The 19,008-nt window shown below is 48.5% G+C and overlaps 3 protein-coding genes across 3 annotated transcripts in view; all 3 read right to left on the reverse strand.

Moving 5' to 3' along the window:
- Nucleotides 1–754: 754 nt before the first annotated feature.
- On the reverse strand, nucleotides 755–1,818 carry LOC117583135. The gene is made up of 2 exons (XM_034271326.1): nucleotides 1,209–1,818; nucleotides 755–1,150 (listed from the first exon to the last, which is right to left on the reverse strand). Exons 1-2 carry the CDS (start codon nucleotides 1,710–1,712, stop codon nucleotides 755–757), a joined length of 900 nt encoding a protein of 299 aa, XP_034127217.1. The 5' UTR covers nucleotides 1,713–1,818.
- Nucleotides 1,819–6,390: 4,572 nt separating this feature from the next.
- LOC117583005 lies at nucleotides 6,391–7,623 on the reverse strand. The gene has a single exon (XM_034271156.1). The coding sequence runs from the start codon at nucleotides 7,419–7,421 to the stop codon at nucleotides 6,555–6,557; it is 867 nt and encodes a 288-aa protein (XP_034127047.1). The 5' UTR covers nucleotides 7,422–7,623; the 3' UTR covers nucleotides 6,391–6,554.
- Nucleotides 7,624–16,807: 9,184 nt separating this feature from the next.
- Nucleotides 16,808–19,008, reverse strand: part of LOC117582910 (keratin, type II cytoskeletal 5) — a 3,290-nt gene continuing 1,089 nt past the window's right edge. The window contains exon 2 of the mRNA XM_034271005.1: nucleotides 16,808–18,696. Within this exon, the coding sequence (XP_034126896.1) occupies nucleotides 17,974–18,696 (723 nt within the window). The 3' untranslated portion in view covers nucleotides 16,808–17,973. The remainder of the gene's footprint in view (nucleotides 18,697–19,008) is intronic.

The following is a 19,008-nucleotide window of genomic DNA, read 5'->3' on the forward strand; positions in this document are numbered from 1 at the left end:
CGAATTCCGGGTACAGCGCTGTGTCTCCTGCCTCTGTGTCACAGCCTCCCCTTCAGCAGCACCAACTTTGGTTACCTTTTACGTGTTGACATGCCGGGAGACCGTAATGCGCTTGAGTAATTTTCAATTAATGAAAGTCCCGCGCTTGTGACGTCACCCACAACTAGCACTTGCTCAGGGCCCATCGTCGTCAGCCAAGTTCAATGTTCTACCACGTACTCGTCGGAGCAGCTCATTAATATTTTGTTCATGGGCTCAAAAGTGAAATTGTCGCATGCCGGCGCAGGCCAGAGCCATCACATATTTGAACTATGAATATTGCATTGGACTTTGAGTGAACGCAAACATGTAGGCTGCATATGTATATGTAGTACATATATGTACAACTTATGTACTTGGTAGAAAGCGAAGCAGCAGCGTCTGTCGGCGTCGTCTGCCATTTTTAGCACGCACGTCAGCCCCATGCCATCGAAACTTGAGTTGTTATCGTAAATCCAAGCAGGGGAGTGGCCCTCAGTGCACTTCGTGTAGCAGAATTGACTATATTTAATTAGCGCTTAAACTTAGACCTAACACACACATTTAGTTCGTTAAAATTAGTAATCGATTAGACAAAATTAAACTAGACATTAGTCAGACAGTTTTTCGTGCGGCAATCTTTTCTTTGGTTCGACTCTCGACTCTCCACTCTCCACTCTCTCCTCCAAATGCAAATGCGGGCCACCTTGCCCCTTGCCCCTTGCCCCGCCGCCGCCTACAAGCTCTTGGCGCCGCCCGCTTGATGCTGCTGCTGCTGCTGCTGCTGCTGGTCCTTGGCCGGCTTCCAGCCGCTGTAGGCCATATCGAAGTCCCGACCCCAGCCCGAGTGGCTGCCACCGCCACTGACGACAACCTCATGCGAGCCCTGATTGGCACCGGCGCCGCCGCTGAGCAGCTTCTTGATGCCGATGATCGAGGCGAGCACCAGAGCCAGCTTGGACACAATCAGCGCCTTGCCGGCGAGCATGGCCAGAGCGCCATAAGCGATGGGCACAAAGGTGCCGCCGAGCAGCAGCGGAATCATGATGTAGGCGCCATTGCTCTTCTTCTCCTTCTTCTTGCGACCCTCCGCCGTGCTGCCGTCCGAGTCGCGTAAGTCCGGGAATTTGATCTAACGAAAAATCAGACATCAAACATTTTGGATGGAGATCTGGATGTGGAAACCTCACCTGCAGCGTGTGATCCTGTAGGAAGTTGCCCAACCGCTTGAAGATCATGCTGTTCAGCACCTGATCCTTGGCGTCCGTGCTGCGTGGCAACACAGCCACAATATCCTGCTCGCTGATGGGCGGCAACTTGGCTCGCTTGTGCTCCTCACTGCCGGAGCTGCTGACAAACTGCACGCCCTCGTAGAGCGAGAGGGTCTTGGCCGAGCGAAAGGCCTTCTCCAGGCCGGTCAGCAGCTTGACCTTCAGGCAGACGGACATGTTCTCGCCCGTGCACTGCTGATAGATGCGGTAGACCAGCGACATGTCCTTCCAGAAGCCAGCCGGAGCTGCGGCCGAGCTGGAGACACTTGGCTGCGGTTGCTGTGGCTGCGGTTTCTGCCCAACTCCCCCGAGGCTGTTGAGACTCTGATGCGGATGCTGATGCTGGTAGCTGGCGCCGTGAGCCGTGGACAGCCAGCAAAAGACAATCATGAGGGCTGCCACATGCCACACGTACTTGATCATGTCTGAGCTGAGGCTGGTGGCTGGTGGCTGGTGGCTGGAGTGTCTGTTTGGATGATCCTTGTGGATGCTGGCACTGACGCAACTCGTCCAAACGGGGCACTGCACTTTTGATGTTCAACTGAGTGGTGGCCATGCAGATGGTATGCATTTTATACCGCTGCAGCTGCTGCGGCGGCATAATTGCGCCTCGCATGTCAGCCGGCAGCTGAAATTGAAAAACATACTTTTTTGTCTTAGTCTAAATATCACGGCAATTAGCCAGTTTGCCGCGCTGCAACGTGGAGCTGGAGCTGGATGGCCACTGGAGCTGCGCTTTCGTGATTTCGCTGCGAAAGCAACCGAAAATATTGGCTTACAGCGCACAGCCTCCCTCCTTTCATTTGAAATTACATTCGGTTTGGCTTACTGTTCGGTGTTCTATGGCATTGAAGCTGGCAGTTCCTCGTCTTGGCATCTCGCTCTCTTCGCTTGGCGCCGCTTACTAGACCGCAACCATGCACACATTTTTCAATGCAGATTCACTGCCAGCACAAAACTTTTCTTTTTTTTTCACAACTCATCAATTTTCCACTTCTTTCTTGGGGCAGCCGTTTGTGGCATACTTTGCGGTGTGCGCGAAAAACGGAAGAGCTGAGACGCGAACTCGAGCACGAACTTGACGAAGACAGAAAGCTTGAGACCTTCGGCAGCTTGGGGGAAATGCCAGCAGATGGCGTGCCGCCTAATTGAGGTGCTAATGAATGGATAATGGACAAGTGTTAAGCAGCGAGCCACACACACACAGCACAGATGTGAGGGGAGAGATGCTTAAGAGAAATTCCCACAGTTTGACAACTTTGAGAATTTCTTAAAATATTTGTTTGATTCAATTGTAAGACGTGAACTCGTTTGGGGCACTTACCTTTTAAATTGTTCAATGAATGCTAAAGGTACGAATATTCTGGACTGTCCATATCTGTATCCGGATAATAAAGGATGGCCAAAGCTTTAGGCATACTCCTTAGATAATAACTACCTTAGAAGCTCCCTGATTGTGTATGATTTTTGAGCCACCGCTTGCTGACATTCATTCCACTGAATCGCTCTTCATTTCATATTTAATTTGAACTGGAAATCAAAGACATCACAACACGCAATCGCGATGCCAGGCAAATGCCGTTCGTCAATTAGTGCCGATTGTTTGCTAACCACTGGAAACGCTATCTTCCGAGTATCCGCAGTCCGCAGTCCGCAGTCCGCAGTCCGTAATCCGCGATGCAAATTGACCGCTAACGAGCGAGCGACAGCAGTTTGTCTGCACGAGCGACCAAAAACTATTTCACTTTCAATTAATCATAAGCAATGGATTAATAAAATTAATTAAATGCTCAGCGGGCAAAAGCAACGCGAAACGGCGAACGATTACAGCAATTACAGGCAGACAAAATACAAAATGCGAGTGGGAGTACGAGTGTCATGCGTGCGGCTTGAATGTATCTTTTTTCGAGTGTGGGAAAACGTGCTGGAGCGTAAAATGATGGCAGCAGCATTAACTCAAAGCGCTTAATAATATTATTAGTCAGTGGAGGGGGCTTGGGGGGTTGGGCTACCCTTCTTTGTGCTCGAAAGCGCAAGCGCAGTGCAGCGCAGCAAGGCCGGCAATCAAGTTTTTCTTCGGCTGTGTCTACGTACGTTCTGCTGACCTGCTTTCTGAGCCAAAAACTCGTTTTCATTTCACTGAACATTCTGCGCACGACGACGACGACGACGACGACGACGCCCTTGCAGACATCCACTTGGCATGGGAAGCCGAAGCTCCACTGCCCACCATCTGCCAGCTCCCCCCGCTGCAAGTTGACAGTGAAATTGCTTTCAAATTGGCCATTCTGCACGATTCTTTCCCCCCCCTTGCTGCTGCTGCGGGTGTGTGCATTGCGCTGCCGGTTTATGAATTATTGCAAATTTTGTGGCTCTTTTTTTCGTATCTGGTTTTTCAGAATGTGAAATTGGTAGAGCCAACCAACTATGTTGCCTGCTGCGTGCTTCTGTTGATGCTGCACCAGTTTGGTTGCATTTCTCCAGCGGCACCACAACGGTTGTTCGCTCCAAATCAAATAGTAAGGCTTTCGTTTTGGTTAGTCGATTTGCATATACCCGCACACTCGACCATTTAGCCATTAACGAAATGTATTCGAATTCCGAAAAAATAGGCTGCGGCTCATTTGATTTGGATGCGAAACAAAAGAAAATTCAACAAGTGCCGTTCCCAAAACCATTCTAGATGATTCTTAGATGAACTTTCTTCTACCTGTAAGGTATCCCCCCCGCAGAGCAATCCCTCAGCATGTGTTTGCGGTGTCTTTTCCCTCGGCCACTGTCCAGTCAGTGTTTGCCTAAGCTTGGCAGCTGCCAGCAGCAGCTCAAATGAGTTGTTAACATTAAACCGTATTAACTTGTCTTTTTGGGGAAAACGTTTTTCGGCTCCGGCCATGTGCCAGCAATTGCCAGCTTGGACTTTTCACTGCACGTTTTTGTTGGCTGCTGTTTTGGTTTCCTAACTGTTTACTTTCACTGTCCGTTGCTGTCCGTTGCTGTCCGTTGCTGCTGTCGAAAGCCAGCGGGGCAGCATTTTGCTGTTGAACCTGTCTTGGCCAGAGCGCGAGAGCGACTCTCATAATTATTTACACCTATTAGCGGGGCACATCTTTATGAGGAGCTTGGCCAACTGGGTCGCAAATCAATTTCACTTGAAATGAAAGCATTTCGGCCCAAGATGGACTTGTCAACGGCAACTTTGAGACTTTGTCTTGACCAGAGAGAGAGAGAGGGAGGGAGAGAGGTGCGTCTGGTGGGGAGATTTATGCATAATGGATTTCAGTTTTTGTCGTTTCGCTTTCACCCGAACTCGAAGCCGAACCCCGCTGGCATGCCATAAATTATAAACTCTTTTTCGCTTTTGATTTTTCATTGATTTTTTATTTATTAATCTTCCTTGCTTGTGTTTTTTTCAACGTTTTTGTTTTGTGTTTCAGTTTTTCTTCATTCTTTTAATGACATGCATGTGTGACAGAGACAGAGAGAGTGATAGAGAGAGAGAGAGAGAGATTGATAGAGAGAGAGAGAGAGAATATTTGTTGTAATCTATTGGCATTCCTTTGTGCGTGATTTGTGTTATCTTTTGTGTGTGAGAGTTGGGAGCTTGCCCACAACATCTGCAGCTTCTGCTCTGCGCCGCCTCTCCTTCTCCTGCTTCTCCTTCCCCTTCCCCTTCTCCTTCTCCTTCTTTGTTTATAGTTGTGAAAGTGCCGTACGACTCTGCTTAAATATTTAAATTAAAAGTAGCCGCCGTGCTGCTGGGGCGACTCGAGGCTTACGGCCTGCGGCTGGAGAGCTTTCCAAATGTTTTAAACAAAGTATTTTTAAGCGGATTAAAAATTATGTTTAACTGCACAATGCAAGGCAAGCGCACAGGCCCAGCAAGGGCTCAAGTCGCAGCAATTAAGGAGTGGAAAAAAAACCTTACAGTGGAAAGTAGAGCGCCAGAAAGTGGCAGATGCATAGGCAGAGAGGGAAAGAGAGAGAGAGAGAGAGAAAGAGAGATGGAGACTGAGACTGAGAGATGAAGGTGCACAGAGAAATGAGAAAGTTGAAGAGTTGAAGTGGAAGTTTTGAAAGAGTTTTCGAGATGAAGTCGTGAAGAAATAGTCGGAGCAAAGTTGAAGTTGGAAAATGAGTTCAGTTTGGTGTGCGATTGCGAGTGCGAGTGCGAGTGTGTGTGGAAACCTATGGCAAGTTATGGCATGCAAATGACCAAAAACTATGACTCAAGATCTAGTACAGTGAAGTCGGAAGAGAGACAGAGATAGAGAGTGTAAGAGGTAGTAGAGGTAGAGCGAGAGATGCTTAAGTTTGGATAGAGTTAAAGCTAATAGTAGGTAGGAGGCATGCTTGTTGCTGTTGTTTGTTGTTTGATGTTTGATGTTGTTTGTTGTTGTATTGTAAGACTAGAATTGCATGTGAAGAATAGTTTGACAGTGGGAGCATAGAGCATGGAGCATGGAGCATGGAGCATGCAGCATAGATGGTAGATACAGTTTAGTGTTAAGCATAGATTTAAGTTCAGAATTTGTACGTTTGTTTTGGTATAGGCAGTGCATAGATAAGAGACTGAAGAGACAGCTCGAGACAGAGAGAGAGAGAGACAGTTACAGAGACAGAAATAGAGTTAGAGTTAGAGCCAGTGACAGACATAGATGAGAGAGAGAGAGAGAGAGAGAGAGATGAGTGAGAGTGAAAGTGTTTCAGTTTCGTTGGTGCAATGAGGTCCTTCCAGTGCGCTGATGATGTGGTCGTGGGGCTGACAGTGTGAAATGCTGGCTGTGCAAGCTTAAACTTAAACGCTGAACGGCTGCTCGGCCTTTGAGTATTGGGTACGAGCGCTGGCTTCTGTTTTGTGTTTGTTTTTACAATCTTAACGTTAGCTTTTATCAGTTATTATGTGGGTATTTATAACAACTAGATGCACATGTAACAAACCTAACGTGGCTCTGGGCTTAGCTTCTGCTTTCCGCTTTCTGCTTTCTGATTCTTCTTCTCTTTTGTCGCTTGTTTTTGTCTTCGTTTAACATATTTTTTTTTGTTGCTTTAGTTTGATTTTTGCTTTTGCTTTTGCTTTGTGTGTGTTTGTTTTGCGTGGAGAAATAAATAAAATAAATTAAATTAATAAATTAATTAAAACGAACGATAAATAATATGCTTCTCCTCTTCAGGAGCGCTCGATTGGGCGCTCAAAAGTCGTGCTTGATTCTCTTTTTGTGATGTTTTTCCTTGTGATTGTGGTTGATTGTGGTCTGTCGGATTGACTTAAGCCTGTGCTGGCTTCTGGGCACCGTAGGCCAGATCCTGGGCATCGATGGAACGTCCCCAGCCACCGTGGCCGCTGCTGCCGTAGGAGGCAGAGGAGGCGCCCGCATCGGCGCTGTAGCCGCTGCCGTAGGAGTCGTGGCTGGCCGAGTGGCTGCTGCTGTGATGGGGATGGGCGACGACCTCGTAGGTGACGTGCTTCTCCTGCGAGAGCAGCTTCTTCAGGCCGATCACGGCGGACAGGACCAGAGCGATCTTACCGATGAGCAGAGCCTTGCCGGCGATCAGGGCGATGGCGCCGAGCAGCAGGGGCAGCAGAGCGGCGGCCTTGAGGGCAACCAGAGCCAGAATGGGGCCCAGGATCTTGGCGGCCTTCTTCTTCTTGCCGCGGCTCTCCTCGGGTGCGTTGGGATCGTTGCTGCCGAACAGGGACTCGGAGGCGTCCTCGAGGGCGCGGCCAGTGGAGCTGACAGCCTGGACAATGTCGGCGCCCTTCAGCTCCACCTTGATGGTGTGCGAGTTGAGGAAGCTGCTGATGCGGTTGAGGGCCAAAGACTCGAACGACTCGTCGCCGGAGATGGAGCGGGCAGCCTCCTGCGCGGGCGCATCGTCGGAGCGGACAACGGTGACGCCCTCGGTGAGGGCGAACTGGTCGCGGGCGCCGAGCACCTTGTCCACGAAGTTGAACAGCTTGTACTTGACGCACGACACCGAATCCTTCCTCAGGCAGTCGCTGTAGATGCTATCCATAATGTCGTTCTCGCCGCCGATTGCGTTGCGGGCGTGGCCGCGCGTCTCCTCGGCCGGCAGGGCTGCGGCCAGTGTGACCAAACACAAGACACCGAAAATAACTTTATTGTTTGCCATTTTGTTTGTTTTTGTTTGTTTTTTCTGTTTGCACTTTTTGTTGTCGGTTTACGTATAGTCCTTCGAGGGCTGTGCACTTTTTTTTCTTGGATACCGCACGGAACGCACTTTCTCTTTGCAGTTAAAAACTTTTTTTGTTTGGGTCTCTCGGGGCGTGCCACACAACTCTGCTAGCTGGCGTGCTGCTGCTTTGACGGGTAAGGATGAAATGATACCATTTTCCTAGCCACACGGCAATTTATATACGGCGGCAGTGGCTGAGGCTGAGGCTGAGACAGAGGCAGCGACCGAGGCTGAGGCTGAGGCAGCGACCGTGCTCATGCTCATCTGCTGCCAGCTCAGACCCGAACGAAAGCATTTCTCCATGCCTCCGCTCAATGCTCTTCGCACTCCGCACTCCGCTCTCCCCGACTCTCTGCCCCACTCGGAAACTAGTCGTGCAAGTTTCTCGCTTCAGTCTTTCGTTTTGGCAGCCAGCGAGCGACGCTCAAGCAACGGTAATGCTCAGCCGACGCAGGCAGCGCCAGAAGCTTCGACTTGGAAAAGCTTTGTTACTGTAATTTGGCTCTGCCGCAGCGCTGCTTTCGCCTGAAGTTCATGTAACATTGTCAACAGCCTCGGCCACAGCCTCCTGCAAGTCACTTTTACCCGACCAGCCAAAAAAACAAAAGCGCCGAAAAATCGCCGTAGTCGTAATCTTAATTGTCCGCGCTTTAATTTCCAATTGAATTTTTGGGTAAAAGTAAGTAAAAGTATTTCCCTTTCAAGCGGCAGTGGCAGGAACAGGAGCAGCAGCAACAACAGTTGCACTTGCAGCTGCCTGCTCTCCGCTTCCATGCTGTTGCCACACAGCTTGTGCCCGTTAGAACTCACGTTGCATAAAAAACGAGCACGTTCTGACAGGTGGAAATCTATGCCACGGCAAGACATGCCGCTCCGGCGCTGGCTGGGGCCAGTGACAGTGCCAATAATAATAATCATAACCCCATTCAGAAAAGGGAAAGTTGACGATACATCTCTGAGGTATGTGGGGCTCTGCTTTGCTCTGCCTTGCTTTTGGTTTTGCCCTTTCTGGCTGCTGTTGATGTGCAAATTGTCAAATAAGAAACGGCAAACAGACCAAGCTCCAGCTGAAGCTGAAGCCAAAGAGTTATTGACTAAAAAGTCAACCAACTGTCAAACACCAGTAGCGGCAGCTAGTCACTGTGGAGTGACTAACTAACTGGATGCGACAGGTAAAAGTACGCAAATAGACAGCCAGGAGCCAAGCAGATAGCCGCCTGTAGCCCCAGCCAGTGCGGGGCCCCACAGAGCAAATGAAAGTCATCACAGCCCAGCGGCGAGAGAGTTTTTTTTCCGCTTTTATCCGCTTGCCAAATATCTGGGCAAATGACCGCGAGCAGGATACAAATGCCGGGCCGGGCCGGGCCGGGCCGTGCCGTGCCGGACCCCAAGAAAGTGTTGAAAATGGTTAATTAAAGTGTTATGAATGTGTGAAAACGCAATAAAAATGCGCTTATGAATTGGACTCGGCAGCCAGCAAGCGGCGTGGAAACGCTTTTCCAGATCAGCCTCAGCCAAAGCCAAAACCAAAGCCGAAGCCAAAAGCCTCAGCTCAAGCTCCGCGCTGTGGCAGTCAGTGAAAGCGAATTTCATATGCATCTGGCAGTGGACTGTGGGGAGACAGAGAAGGCAGGGGGCACGGGGCACGGGGCACGGGGCACGGGGCAGCATCTGCCACGCATTGCGTGAGGCTCCTCCAGCCTGCAGAAATCTGCAAAAAGCTGCCGACACCGAGTGTTGAATTATTTGACATTTAATTAAATTTTGTAAGAGTGAGAAACGACACTTTCACTGCATTGGCCCCGGAAAACCTCTCTCTCTCTCTCTCTCTCTCCCTCACCCGAGGCCCAGACCTGCAGCTGCCGCGTGCAACGGATCGCTTTTGGTGTTCTATTGTTGTGGCCACAGCAACAGGTTCAACTTTTTCGCCTTTGTCTGGCGTTTGCATAAATGAGGAGCAAACTCATAATAGAGCCAAGACAACAAGAGGCTGCAGAGTGGCGCTGGAGCATCAATCTGCATATATTTGATTGTATTTATATCGCAGTTGTCGCAGGGAGGCTGCAGCCAGTACACAAAAAAGAAAGTTCAGCTTGAATTTTCCTTTTTTTTTTTCGCTTGTACCACAGACAACAACATTCACTGAGCCTTTTGCGAGCAAAGAGCGAGGCAGCATTGCAACAACTCGAAAATGTAAGCTAACAAACGGCATGAATGAATGAATGAGCCAAAGAGCGAAGGAGGCAAATGACAAAGTGAGTGCCGGACCCAGCACTCCCCATTGCCATTGCCAAGCCGTTCCCATGGCCATTACCCGAGAGTGGGTGTTGACAACAATGGCTGCGGCCATGACTGCCAATGTCAATGATAAGACGGATGCCCCTGCACTCAATCATAGGGTGAAAATGCAAAAACAAACTACAACTTGCAACTGCCACTTAATAGCTTCATTTTGAACTTGCAACCTCTGCAGAAGAGCGGCCCAGTGGGGAGCAAAAAACAGACAAAAGATGAGATGGCTGAAAGGCGACATTTGGTTGCCCTGAAGCGTATTTTGCGGCATTTATTATTTATATTATGCTTCGTGCTGCACTCCCTCGCCCATTGATGACTTCTTTTACCGCTTCAACTCATGGCTGCTTCATCTAATTGCGGAGTTTTGGGGCTTTTACTCTGCTGCCTGTCATGGGAACGAGCGGCCAGACAGGCGCAGGGAAAGGTCAGATACAAATTAGCGTCCGGTGCTGTAATCATTTAGGCTAAGCTCGCAGCCCCCTGCCACGCCCATTAGCATAAGCGTTTGTTTTTTAGCACGCCTGGCAACCCGTTCCGAATTATAAATGCACGAATTTCAGTATGTAATCTCGGCGGAGGCATCACTTTCACTTTCCATGACGCCCCAACGGCGCTTCGTGGCGCGCTAATATGCAGCTTCCCAGTAGAAAACCCAGAGACAAAAACATTTATGGATTTGGCTTAAATCTAAAATTATCTAATGCCACAACAGACGACCAACAATTTACAGCTAGTCCGGAGATCGAGAGTAACTTAGAGGCACACCAAGAGAGGGGTCCATCAGCTATGTCTGAGGGGTGGACACAGTCAGAGAAGAGTGTAGAGTAATTGCAGGGGACTTCACTTCACATCAACTTCAACATAAATATTAATTTTTAAAATATTTAAAACAATATTTTACAGGCTTTAGACAGCACTGCAAGCCGCCAGAGAGCATTTCATATTCGGGGTTTGCTTTGGCTCTTTGCTGTCCATTTCTAGTTTATTGCTGCACTTATTTAATAATTTATTAGCGCTGTGTTTTCCATTTTGCATTTTTATGTAATTTTGTGAGGCGTTAAATGATGGCCAAGTGGCGCAACATGAGACGGGGGAAGCGGGAAGCTGGCACATAAAATGGCTTATGTAATGCGTGAAAAACTTTAATGGCACTCGAGTGCAGTTTTCGTACACAGAATTCACACTGCCAGCAATCGCTTTCTTTCGAAAGAGAAAGGGTTTCACTTCGCATCTCATGCAGGCAGCGACCTGCCCACCCGGGCTTGGGCTGCCTTCCTGCCCTCCTGCCTTCCTCCTTGACTTGCCGTTCCGGCATGAGAAACTTGCCGAAATTGCAGTTTTTATTTCTCCGATCCGGCGCACGTGTGCCCAGCCTCCAGCCCTTTCGCTTTTTCTGGAGGATAACTTTTGGAGCTCCGACAGCTTCCGCAACTTTCACGCATCAGCCATCAGCAGCAGCCACGGTGCCGGCAAGGGCGTGCTGCTGGATGCTCTGTGCCCCACTTTGTGGCATAAGTAATGCATCGTTTCGTTGGGCCCCGGGGGCAACCTTTGGCGGACCGCGGACCGCGGACTGCTGATGGGGCTGAGATGTCGATCTCTTGGCTCGTTCATTGCATTCTTTAAAGTGAAATTCGTGTAACTGCCAATGATCATTCGCCCCTTTAATGATCGTTCTGCCAGTGCTTTTGTTTCTACTTCTACTTCTGCTACAATATATTTTATTTTATTGCTGCTCTAAACGACGGCTCTTAATTAAATGAAGTCAAATAAAAACTAACAAAAAAAAAGGCGCCTAGCCAACTGGTTCGCAAAGCCAAGGAAATGCTGAATAAAGTGTGTGTGTGTGTGTGTGTGTGTGTGTGTGTGTGTGTGTTGTGTGTGTGTGCGTTGGCATTGAGAAACTTTCTTTCTTTTGCTTTCAATGGTATTTCGGTCACAAAATAAAAAAACCCCGACGCTGATGGTTGATAATGCAGCAACAACAACAAAGTTGTTGACTTAATGCCTAGAATTGAATTGATTGATAAAACGGTATTTCCGGTTGACCTGCAGCCACAAAAGTGCTTCGAGCCAACTGGAGCACGCCCTCGCCTCGAGTGGCTGCCCGGCCAAGTGCGATATGGCCAATTATAACTTATAGTTGAGGCCTCTTTCAAGTGGCATGTGAAACGGTGTAGGAACAGCACTTCAACGAAAATGTTTCTTTGCCAAATGAAAGTATTTGAAGTGTATGGCAAGTGTCAATGTCCAGTTGCTGGATGGCTTTTCGTCACGATGCTGGTATTAATGATGAAATGCTCATGCTTTTTGACAGGAGCAGAGGCGACAACACAAAACCGCCGCTCGAAATCAACTTCAGTGAAAGTTTTGTGGCCACAAAAAAGAGACTCACGAGTGCACACGGGCAGCAGCAGCACTGCCACAAGTGCGAGAGTGAACGAGTGAATCTACAACAGATCCAAGAGTCCGAATCCGCGTGCGAATGTGAAATGAACTTGCAGCAAGGCCCATTAGAGTCGAGGCCCAAACTGCTGGTCAATGTCCACTACGCTTTGTCGTTGCTGTTGTTATCCATTGTGTTGTGGCTTATGGTTATGGCCATTGTCTTCTGGTAACCCGCAACGCCCGTGTAATTAGTATGCCGAAAGAGATTTTGCAGCACAGGTTCCCTTCGACACTTTGTCGTTAAGGCCCCAAGGGGGCAGGCACTGGGACTGGGATTATAATTCATGAACAAAGCGTCACTGGGGGAACTTCACGCCTGACCTAAGCCAATAATGCTTAGCAGACTCCACTCGTGGAGTCCACACCCCACCCAGTGTTGGATCATAAATCATAAAAATGTGTCTCGTGCGGCTCGGCGTGGCGGATGTGCCAAAAGCTCTTTCTATCCACGACAAATTGCACCTGATCGAATGCACATCCATCGAATGCCAACGGCTCCATCAGTGTCACATTATTTGACGTTGCCAGTCCTCGAATTTTTCTGTGAAAACTTCCTTATCTGACTTGAAGTAAAACCATTTCATCCTGCAATCTGCGGAGATAGAGAGTGGAATTCTGTTGCTCTTTGTGGCTGCCCCAAGGCTGCTTCTGCCAGTCACTTCCCCCTCATTCACGTTCATCCTTGGGCCAAAGAGCAATAACTTTTGCTGGCCGAAAGCTTCCATATTTATAAGTAACTGTAAACTCTTGAGAAAGTGAAACTTTTTTTCTTGTTTTTTAATCTTTTCGATTTATACTGCGCTGCCCCCCGCCACACCTCGTCTCACCTCTGCCCAGTCGCTCGTCATCGATGTAACTGAATGGATGGACTGTGGCTGGCTTCCCCTCTGTCGCTGTGTTGATTGTGTTTTGGCGCTGCCTTTATCAAAAGGCATAAATCGAGCCAAAAACGGATATGGCCAGCACTCAAAAAACAACAACAAGAAGGAGAAGAAGAGGGAGATGGAGATGGAGATGGCCAATGTCGAGCAGCGGCAGCGGCAGCGGCCCAAACCGAGGCACCGGCACTTTCTTCGGCGGCGGCAACTGCCTCTGCTGCTGCCTCTGCTGCTGCTGGGGCAACTCGTTTGCCTCGCTGCAGCCTTAGAAATGAAAGAAATTGAAAATTGAAAGAGTTTGCTTTTGGCTTTGGGCTGCGGACCGGGCAACCGGTATCGAAATAAAAATAGTTCGCCTTGGACTTTGAGCGCGTGGCAGCCACAAACCACAAACTACAACAGTCACTGTCACTGCCACAGCAACAGACACCGCAGCCACAGGCAGAGGAGATGGAAGACGAAGACAAACTTCAAATAACAATTTGACTTTAATTAATTGTCAGAGGGCTGGGCTAGCCGAATGAATGAATAAAGAGCTGGGATCGGGCATCTGTCCCATATCCATGGCAGCTCGAGTGGCGGAGAAAGGCAGGCGGCCTGGCACGACCCACATCAGGTGATTGCCGGGCCCTACAATAACTTCTAATTGAGATATTTAGTGTTGCTCCAAATCACAAGAGCAGTTACGATCGGTCGGGGTTTGGCCAATCAGCGACAGAAAACAGAAAACAGAAAACCGAAAACTGAAAACAGAAAACTGAGCATAAAATTGAGACTTTTATGCCTGATTTTCTAGCCGCAGAAAGTCTAATCACAATACGAGGGCAACAATGGAGCAGTTCCAGCTCCAGCTCCAGCTCCAGCTCCAGCGATGAATGGTGGAAGATCATGCCCACCGAAAGCCATAAGAAAAATAATCGTAAAAGTGAGAGTTTCCACTTGATAATCAGAGTCGGCGCTGGGATTTGTTGGCTTTTTCTTTCTTTCGTTTCTAAAATGCGCCAAAAATATCTTTTGCGCCCTTTTGGCTGCAGCCACGCCCAGATGGTGTAATCGCCAACGGTCGGGGAGGGAGTACAAAACGAAAGCAGGAACGAGCAGGGGGCGTGCCAATTGCCGTTTTAATTGCTCGGGTTTCACTTTCAGGCCAAATTCAATTTCGTTTCATTGCGGAACATAAATTTGTCATTGTCGTAATTATGATCGAGTGGAGTCGAGTCCGGGGAATAGCATTTCACATTTCACTTTCGTTGTTGGCCGACAATTTGTTCTTTTGTTGGCCAAAAGCAGCGCTCGACTCTCCACTGGCTGCTTTGTAATCGCTAAACAAGTTGTCCAAGAGCGATCACGATGACGACGACGCTGATGATGATGAGGGACATCATCGGCTTGTTGGGCTCCCCGTTCCATTCGTTAATATGTTGACAATGCCCAAGTGGCACTCTGACAACTTTCACACTTTGGCTTAGCATTGTGCGAAAAGTTGTAAATGCCACTTGAAAATTACACTTTTACTGCCTTTTGGGACGAGCCCATCCATGCCCAGATCCATTCCACTTATTGTATTTCGAGCTGCTTGCCGCACGGCCCTGTATTATTCAACAATGTCAGGCCTCAGCCTGGCCATACGTATTATGATAATACAGCCCACCCCCCCTGGGAGTTGCAACACTTTCACAGACTGCAGCTGGCCTCTTGGCACCCGCCAACCCGTCTCTGTCCCTGGATTTGGGGAGTGAAATGGCCAGAGTTTCAAAGCCAAATCCGTAAAGTGTACATTGACCCAAACGTTGTGCCAACCACCAAACCGCCAACTCCCAACCGCCAAACCGGAAAAGCTCTCGGCTTGGGTGCTGGCTGGAGCACTACCCGCCAGATCGCCTCGCACCAGACCACACAGTGCCTCCAGCATCATTACACTCAGAGCTTGCAGGTTTTGCAGGACGCAAAGGGAGCTGGACAAAAGGCACCTAATAGCAGAGAAATAGAATTTCATTCTATTAAGTTGAAGCAAAAATTCAACTCAAAAGTTCGTTTTCAGTTCTTAGGACTTTTTCCATCGTTTTTATGGCTGAAATTATATTTTCAATATTTAAAAATAAAACAATTTTATGAAATTAATCAAGATTAAATATAATTCAAATGGTAATCAAATATTGTACCCTTTTGTGGTAATATTTCAAGTATTTATCTGCAAAGTGCCGACGATCACGAATGGGTTGAAAACTTCGCTAAATGGAAGCTCCTCATCCACTTGACTTCTACACGGAAGTTGCCAAGGTGCGTCTCAGAAAAGGTAGCCAGCCAATAACTATTTTTACCATCGATATTTTTGATAAGCTTTGCAAAGCTTCAGAGTGCAGCTTTTGGTACAGCTTTTTAGTAAAGATCTGCCACCAAAAGCTTTGAGTTTAGATCAAGCGAAGTTTCCCACCAGCCGAACTACACGATCGTTGTGTATATTTTATGTAGAATTACGACAACGGTGGCTGACAGTGGTGGAGATAATAGAACCAGAGGGGATGTTCAACAATTCAGTATATTTGTTTCCCACCAATGTGCAGGAGCAGATCATCTATCCAGCTTGATCCGTTGCCTCTTTTTATGGAAATTATTTTGTTACCTCTGGGATATCTAAGGTGCTTAAGCTCCCTAAAAATCGAGCTTAACTTTTAATTGAGACATTAAAATGAAATTAATTGAGCTGCTTCTGCCTCATGGTTGATTTATTGCATTATTTAGAATGACATGAAGGAACATTAATCAGCCTTAAATTCCAATTTATTGAAGAAAAATGATCCGAGGAAGGAATTTTCCCGAACGACCTTAGAGCTCCATTGACTCCCTCACACTTTCCCTTTTCTCAGCTGCAGAACATTTATGACACGATTGGGCAGGAGATTGATTGTCTTCCAGCGCACTGACACCCGGCAATGACTTTCCGAACTAGGCATGTTTCGGTGTTGTGTGTCTGTGGACAATGGCAATTGATTTTGAGCGTGACACCGTGTCAGCGGAGAACCGCTTAGAAATTTCACTTAACAAAAAACCCGAAAAAAAACCAAGTCATGAGAGAGTTGTTTCGGTGTAAGCGTGTGTGTGTTTGTGTGCTGTAAACGACAGCAGCAAAAAGCAGAATTTTGGATGCTAAACAAATCCAACAACAAAACGCTGTGAAGCGGCCAGACGCTATGCGACGGCCCAAATGAGCATAGAAAAGTGCTCAAAAGGCAGGCAGTCGGCGACACATTAATTGCTGCCGGGTACGAGAAAGCCGGAGAGGCACAGCCAAGACCGGGCCCAGAGTCACAGCAGTCAAAGGCAGTCAATGGCATCTGTGCACGTAGCCACAGCAGCCAGACCAACGCACAGCATCTACACATCTGGTTTGTGGGTCATATTCATAAGTAAAGCACCCATCAAGCGGCTGAAAAGTGCCGTTTTGCCGTGCCTTGGCTTGCCAGCAGCCAGCAGACAGCACAGAAACTGCAGTTACTTAGGCTCAATTGAGCCAGGCCCTCAACTGCTTCTCTCTGCCATCCCATCCCGTCTCGTCTCGAACTTTCTTTCAGCCAAAAGGTGTTAAGCGACGCACAACAATGGCCAGTTGGCAGGTGGAAAAAATATTAAAATACAAGTGCCCATTGTTGCCTCGGTGGCTCGGCCCCGCCTTGAATGAGCCAAAATGCGCGTAGCTAAATGTTTGTTTTATTTTTAGCAAATTGCTTTGTTCGTATTCTGGCTACGAGAGACCCAAAGAGCGAAGAAAGTGCAGTGAAGAAAATGAAGATTGAGCAGAAGAGATGATGGAGCAAAACATGAAAAAGTGGGTGAAATCTTTTGTAGAAAACATTTCCAGAGTTCGATTTTGGTGGCGCGATAGCAAAGAATGAAGTGAAATGAAAGTTGCCTGGCGCCAAATACAAATGCAAATTGCCTGGCCAGACAACGAGGCGTATGAGTGATGTTGTCGAGAGGCTGTCGTGAAGAGCAGATGCGAATGAGAGAGAGAGAGAGAGAGAGAGAATGAAGGGTTGCGTATGCAAATTGAAAGGGAAAAGTTTCACAGAAATAGTTATGGAAAGATGGGAAGAAAGGAGAAGAGAGTCACAATTTTGTATGGAATTTTCTTTGTTTTATGTTGAATTATTATTTGATTCTTTGATTTATCAGCATTTGATTGTGTTTTCCGTTGCGGTAAAGTTGGAAAAGACACAGATAGATTTAGACATAGGTACAGATGTAGATAGATAGATAGATAGATAGAGATGAAAGATAGTTACAGGGCGAGGCGGCTGACCTTGATTGATGGACGCGACTAGTCGGTTTGCAAGAAACACATTTGGAGTCCATAAATCAGAGGAGCAGCCATGAAATTACAGATAGAGTACAGATAGAGTGTAGAGTGTAGAGTTGTAGGGACTGTGGAGAGCACAGACTGAGGAGTGAAGAGTGAAGAGTGAAAGAGTGGTGTGTGTGTGTTGTGGAGGTTGTTGACGGTTGTTGTTTTTCGTTGTGGCTGGTGTTATTGGTGTAGATGAAACGTGGTGGTGGTGGTGGTGGTGGTGGTGGTGTTGGTGGTGTGTTTGTGTTTGGTGGTGGTGGTGGCTCTCTGGGCCGAGAGTTTACTAATGGAAGGCACTTTTGTTGTTGTGGGTGCGACAGCCAGGAGCGACCGCCGCCCCAGCACTCTCGTCTCGTTCAAGTAAATAAATTAAAATAAATAATTTATAAGTAAATATAAATATAGGCATTAATTAACTGGTCATCATTTTCGCGAATGTTCTCTCTCCTTCACGGACCACCTGGACGTCGGCATCCGGGGTCCTGCTTCGAGGGTGTATGTGGGGGGGAGCGGGGCTCAGAGCTTACCGCCTGGCCTGCTTGTAGCCCTGGTAGGCGATGGTCTGGGCCACGGGGGAGCTGTAGGCACCATGGGTATCCCAGCCGGAGCTGCCGCCCGAGGACCAGCCATTGCTTGCGGCAGCACCGCCACCTGAGGACCATCCACCGGAGCTGGCAGCCGAGGCACCGCCGGCGTTCTTGCCACCGAAAAGACCACCCAGACCGCCCAGCAGACCACCGCCGCCGCCCGAGCCGCCAATGCGACCGAGTCCGCTGGAAGCGCCAGCAGCCAGAGCCAGGAAGAAAGCGATCACAGACACAACCAGAGCCTTCTTGGCCAGGAAGAGCAGGCCGAAGATGGAGCCAACGCCGAGAACAGCGATCTTAGCACCGACGCCCAACAGGATTGGCAGGAACTTCTTGAGGAGCTTCTTCTTGCGGGTGCGGGACTCGACAACCAGCTCACGGAGATCAGCCTTGATGTCATCGGGGATGGCACGGGCAACGCTGCGTGCGGCATTGGCGAAGTTGAAGTTCAGGGAGCGCTCGGCGAAGAAGCTCTTGGCGTTGTCCATGAAGTAGTTGCCCATCTCGGCGGTGCGGGCCTCAACGGTGGGTGCGGCCTCAACGGCGACCGAGTTGTCTAGCGACTTGCCCTGGCGTCCTTCGTTGGCCTTGACCAGGGAGACGCCGCCGAAGAGTTCGATTTGGGGATTGTCAAAGATGGACTTGGCCTTGCGGAAGAGCTGCAGAGAGAGAGAGAGAGAGAGAGAGGGGAGACACGGAAGGCACAGAGATTAGCAAATACTCGAGCTGGTTGTATGTTTGTTTTTGTTTTGAATTGACTTTTGGTGTTAATTGATGAGTCAAGGTCTGTTGTGGCACTTTCACTTTCGCATCCCTGGGGAATGTTTGTCTTTGGGGGAAAATCACATGACACAGGAGGAACTTTCACTGGAGATCAATCGATCGATGAGCAATTTTAGAGTTTGTCTGATGATTGTTTTCTTTTCTTTTCTTTTCTTTTATCTCTTTTGTGGGGGGGGGGGGGGGGGGGT

Source organism: Drosophila guanche, unplaced genomic scaffold, assembly GCF_900245975.1.
Source record: "Drosophila guanche unplaced genomic scaffold, DGUA_6, whole genome shotgun sequence".
Lineage (NCBI taxonomy): Eukaryota > Metazoa > Arthropoda > Insecta > Diptera > Drosophilidae > Drosophila > Drosophila guanche.

Excerpts from the sequence above, each read along its gene's own strand:
- LOC117583135 (XM_034271326.1), bottom strand. The coding sequence starts at position 1,712 with ATGATCAAGTACGTGTGGCATGTGGCAGCCCTCATGATTGTCTTTTGC. Across the intron at positions 1,151-1,208 it reads TACAGGATCACACGCTGCAG|ATCAAATTCCCGGACTTACG; the intron begins GTGAGGTTTCCA and ends ATTTTTCGTTAG.
- LOC117583005 (XM_034271156.1), bottom strand. The coding sequence starts at position 7,421 with ATGGCAAACAATAAAGTTATTTTCGGTGTCTTGTGTTTGGTCACACTG.